The sequence below is a fragment of the Lemur catta genome, chromosome 1 (genome assembly GCF_020740605.2).
Source record: "Lemur catta isolate mLemCat1 chromosome 1, mLemCat1.pri, whole genome shotgun sequence".
NCBI lineage: Eukaryota > Metazoa > Chordata > Mammalia > Primates > Lemuridae > Lemur > Lemur catta.
The window spans coordinates 212,000,578-212,005,950 of NC_059128.1; the positions used below are offsets into that span (position 1 = coordinate 212,000,578).

General features: G+C 51.9%; 1 protein-coding gene across 1 annotated transcript; it reads right to left on the reverse strand.

Moving 5' to 3' along the window:
* Positions 1 to 1,258: 1,258 nt before the first annotated feature.
* RTP2 (receptor transporter protein 2) lies at positions 1,259 to 4,874 on the reverse strand. Its single transcript, XM_045539899.1, has 2 exons — positions 4,610 to 4,874; positions 1,259 to 1,769 (listed from the first exon to the last, which is right to left on the reverse strand). Exons 1-2 carry the CDS (start codon positions 4,771 to 4,773, stop codon positions 1,259 to 1,261), a joined length of 675 nt encoding a protein of 224 aa, XP_045395855.1. The 5' UTR covers positions 4,774 to 4,874.
* Positions 4,875 to 5,373: the final 499 nt, after the last annotated feature.

Sequence of the window (5,373 nt, forward strand, 5' to 3'; positions counted from 1 at the left end):
TGAGGCATGGTGTTTATGCAGCCATTACTCTTATCCTGTTTTCCCTTTTCCTGGTTCTCCAACTTTTATTTGGCAATCCACCCTAGTCCCAACACTTGCCTCAACCTTCCTTTTGTTTGAAAACCTACTTTTGGACACATTTTTGTGTGTGTTATACTGGTACTTAGACACAATTGTGACATTTGTAGTATCTGAGCCTTACAAAGGAGCCATAAGCAATTGGCACCTCACCCTTATGATCCAGTTCCTGCTCCAGACCCTGCTGACCAGACCCACTTTCCATCTCCTCCCAGGAAATAAGGAAAGACAACATTGGGACCCACAGATCCTAATCAACTGAGAGCCAGGAGCACAAACATTTACAGTATTTGTGTACTTTTACCACACCCCACCCCACTTGTACCTGCCCCGAAGTGTGTCACGCTGCACCTTCAAATCTGTGCCCACTCCTTATTATATAGGTCCACATATGTTTAAGTGGGAATTTCAAACTCTAGGCCAGTGCTGTCCAACAGAAATTTCTGAAATTATGTTCTATATCTGCACAGTGCAGTATGTTAGCCACTAACCACATACGTGGTTAGTGTGCACATGATATATGGCTGGTGCAACTAAGGAACTGAATTTCGAATTTTATTTCATTTTAATTAATTTAAAATGAAATAGCCACATATGACTAGTGGCTAACATATTAGATAGAGTAGCAGGCAGGCCTTAGCACCAGAGTATAAACCTGAGCATTTCAGAACGGTCAGAGCAGGCTCTCCAGGAGAGGGACCACGTGACCTTGTCCCTCTGCACTGGGTGGGCCACTGCCCTCTCCAAGAGGAACCACACCAGGATGGTCAGAGGCCCCTGAAAATGAGCTTCGAAATGAGGCAGGATCAAGATAGAACCTAACGGGGTCCTAACGGAGTATGGGATATGAAAATGAAGCAAAAGAAGAGGTAGAGATGAAGGTGGAGGAGGGAAAGGAAGAAGATACCTCCCTGTGGACTTAGTACTAACAGCAGTCCTGGCAAGCTCTAAAACCTCCGTTAGAACCTTCTCCCCTTACCCCTATTATTGTAAAATTTCATGGAAGGACCACTAAATCTTCTAAAGCAAATCCCTCATTCTGCAGAGGAACAAACTGAGGCCCAGAGAGGTGACTGGGTTGTCCAGAGTCACGCAGTGAATCTACAGCAGAATCAGGACTAGATCACGTCTTCTGCACTCCCAACCCCGTGGACCCTCCTCCCACCCCTAAGCAGCTCCACTACAGGAAGGCAGAGCTGCGGAATGAGAACTGCAGGTAGACAATGAGCAGGCAGAGGGAGGCCCAGAAGAGGCACCAGCGAAGGGAGAAGAAGTTGAAGCTCAAGCCCGCCTGGGCTCCCGACTTGGAGGCATCGGAGATGGTGGTCGCTTCGTCCTCCAGCAGCTTCTGGCTGGGCTTCCAGTGCACGATGCCCTCCTGGCAGGCCTCGCAGAACTCAGGGCGGTGCGGCCCACTGTCTGGGCGGCTGGCCACGTGGATGCGGTACTGGCCACCATCCTCTTCGTAGCACTGCTCGCGCAGGCTGGTGATGAGGTTGTCCACCAGGCTCTCGATGTTCTCCTCCAGCATGCTCGACTCGTCCAGCCGCGCCGTGCGGCACTCGTAGCACAGCTGCTTGAAGACGCGCATGCGCACCGAGCCCATCCGCTGGGTGCGGTCCAGGTGCATATGGAAGAGGATGACCACGTGCGGCGACTGCCAGGTGTGCCAGCACCAGGCGCAGTGGAACCTACGGGAAGGGGAAGGATGGATGGAGAAGGTGGACCTCCCAGGGACTGCCTGCCCCGAGGATCTTGAAAAGGAAAGGCCTTTGTGTCTGTGGCTGAAGGTGTAGGCAGAGTGTTGATGGCCCTGTGGGTTCGTTAGCTACGCGTCCTCCTGCTGGGCGCGCCCCTGGGACCCGAGCAGCATCCTCAGAGCCAGCGCTGGAGCCATCTGGCAGCCAGCAGAGCTGTGGAGCCTGCCTCCTGTACACCCTCCCGCTGTCTCAGCTCCCGTCAAGCCTAATGCGCTCAGGGATTGTGTCTGGATGCTGTGCAGGGTCATTCTCCCTCTCTGGGCTCTATTTCTCATCTGTGAAATGCAGTGTGATGGTGTCCAATAAAGGTCCTTCCTCTGTGACCTCTTGTGACTCTAAGAAGCGGGTGCCCTGCACTATCTGACTGATGAATCTTGCTTGCTCTGAGGTAAAGAGATGCCTGTAACTGTCATCCGAGCCCACACCCTGGCACACGATGAGTCCTCAGTAAACGTCCAAGAATAACAGAATGGATAGATGGACAGATGGAGGAGGATACTGGCCCCAGGAAGGACTACCACATTCAGTCCCTACACCTTAACAAAAAACACTCCCTGGTCTCCTGACAAGTCATCTCTAGATCCCACCCCAACCCTGTAGTGGGGACTAGAAAAGTGTATACTGGTTCCCATTCCACTGCCCCCACACACATGCACACACTTACATACACACAGGCCACTTGGTCTAAACTGGATCCCTATGTCCTCAGCCTTGGGGAGCATGAAGGAGGTGGTCTGGGGCTCACCTAGCCAAGCCATGCTCCCTCCACCCACCAACGGTTTTGCACACCTTCAATGACAGAGCACTCATTATTTCCAGGGAAGTTCTTCCACCCCTGATGATGCATTCCAGCCTCTTCCAGGCCTCTGTTATAGAGGCTTCCTAGGCAGTTGAGTGTCCACTGGGCTGAGTCCTCATCACTGACCCTGTCTAGGTCGATTGTAAATGACCTTGAAGGACCTCTGATGAGTGACTCAATTCAATCCAACAGATACCACTTAGCACCTACCATATGCCAAGCACCACTTGGCCAGACTGTGGGATAGAGATGAAGCCAAGCCAGCGCCTGACCCCCGGAGTCCTGACAGCGTGAGCACAGAACGGCCTAGGGCAGGGCTGGCAGGGCAGAGGAGCCTGACTGCCTCTGAGCCAGAAGGGGGTTCCCCCACCACCGTGCTGGGCCAGAGCTGTGGGGCATCTAAAAGCTTGAGGCAGAGTGAGCCTGTGCACAGAGTGAGCACAAGGGCAGCAGTTCTCCAGCCTTGCCTGAGATCAGCTGAGAGTCACAGGTCACCAGCCTGGAATAAGACCAGCTAAGCCCTGAGGCAAGAGGAACTGTGAGCCCAAGCTTAGCTCCTAAACTCCTGAGCCCCGACACCCAAGTTTCCAGGCCTTGGCATCAGCCAGCTCAGGTGCTCTTCAACCTCCTATACCTTTTAAAATCAAACCAGTTCAGATTTACTTCTCTCCATCAAGCCAGGCCTGACATCTTGAACCCAAAAATATCAGACCTGGGGGCAGGGGAGCTTAAGCAGCAGCTAGTCAACCCTTTGCTTTACCAAGATGAGACTGAGGTACAGAGGGAAAGAGAGCCATCCAGGTGCACACTGCTAGTTAGAGCAGAGCTGGTGCCCAGCACATAACAGGTGCCCAGGAGATGATTTGTGAGCTGATTGAATTGACATGAACCAGCCAACGTCTGACTCTCTGTCTTTTGTCACAAAATAGGTTCGTGCTAATATTTGCAGGTTGTGCTGGAAGAGGACAAATGTAAGTTCTCTAAGCACAGCCTGCCTTCTTCTGTTCCCATCCTCAGCACCATTCTGCACCACAAGAAGCTTCACACATGGTAACATGTAGACAACTCAGGCTTTGTGTCCAAGTTCTGTCAACACCTCCAGAACACAGCTACCTATTGGCCTCCCTTGAATCCAAGGGCACAGGAAAGAGGCTTGCACAGACCTTGCAGATGAACCTGAGGCAGTTTGGGCAGGGATTTCTGTGGTCCCAATCCCAAGTCATGGTCTAGAAGAGGGAAAGGCAGGTGGGCTTTAGATAGACCTGTCCCCTTAGCCTCCAGGATTCCTTACACTGTGGTAGATGTGCAGCTCCTATAAAGTGTGAGACCCTGGGCTTTAAGGAATTATGGGAAGTGCCGCCCAAAGTTAAATCTTTCTGTCATGTGCCCAAAGATAATAGAGGCAGAGGGACTTGATTGAGCCTCTAAGGCCAATCCCCTCATTTTGTAAATATGAAAACTGAGAGCCAAAAGGGAAAGAGAGTTGCTTGAGTTCACAGAGCCAGTCAGCTGTAGAGCCAGTTTCTAACGCATAGCAGGTAGTTAATAAATGGTTTTGCATTTGAATCAAATTGGATTAATTTACTGAATAGGTCCAGGATCAGAGCACAGCCATCCCCTTGGTGAGGTTGAGGCTTTCCCCAGTGGACCCCATAGTTTCCTCCCGTCAGTTCCAACTACTCTTTAAATGTCAGAGATTGCAGGGGCATTGAGGATTGTACAGCTCTTCATTTAATGTGGAAAACTGAGACCCAAAGATGGAACATAACTTTCCCAGAATCAGCCGGGGACTCAGTGATACAGCTAGGATTAGAACCAAGAATTCTATGACCCACCCAGTAGTTCTTTCTCTGCTCCCCACCTGAGCTGACACCAGAATGAGACTGACCCTAGGACCAGTCTCTCCTTGGAAGATGACCCAGGGCTGGGACCCAGGGGCTGCTTGCAGGGCCCTCCCCACTGGGCCTCTCACCTGCCTGAGGCGTGCTGCTCTAGGTACTGCTTCCAGCCAGGGGCCAGCTCGCTGGGCTTGAGGTTGGGATCCATTATGAGTTCCCAGCTGTCTGCAGGCTTTGCCACCTCCATCTTCTCATAGAAGACTTTCTTCCACTCACAAGTGGTCAAGCTGGTACTCATGGTCCTGCTGGCAGGAATGGAAGTTTGAGCTCAACCTAAGTGAGAACACAGAAAGAGGCCAGATAGGTGCAGGGCAATCTCTACGGTCTGAAAATCCTCATCAAGAAGACTAGGAAGAAGCAAGACCCAGCTCCCTCCTTTGTCACCCTGGCACCTGTTGCTATGATAGCCAGGTAGGGCCAAAGAGCCAAGGCTGGGGAGAAGGGAGGGCCCAAAGGGGAGTTCCAGGGCCCTGAGCTAGGCTTCAGAGGCAAGGCTGGGTAGTGACACTAAGTAAAGTAAGCAGGTGGGAGGCACAGCCCCAGACCACACTCTCCCAGGCCTCCAGAGGTCTCCAGGAGGCAAGGACTGTTCTGTGGCCCTGCCTCACCCAATTGCTCTTCTAGGGATTCTCCACATTGTGTGCTATGGTAACTGACACCCCAGGGAATTAAGGGGAAACAAGGTGCAGGGAAAGGCAGAGCCTGCTGCTCCCACACCCCCAGTATGCTGTGACCATCATTTACCATGTGCCAAGCTGAAGCTGCTTGACCTGTGTGCTGGCAGATTAGAAAAGATCAGGAAACTGAGATTTTTACACCCTCCAAGTGGGTCATCCAA

Bases quoted from the DNA above. Each gene is read 5' to 3' on its own strand.
- RTP2 (XM_045539899.1), bottom strand. From the start codon at position 4,773: ATGAGTACCAGCTTGACCACTTGTGAGTGGAAGAAAGTCTTCTATGAG. The intron at 1,770-4,609 runs GTGAGAGGCCCA...CCCTTCCCGTAG, and splicing joins GAGCAGCACGCCTCAGGCAG to GTTCCACTGCGCCTGGTGCT.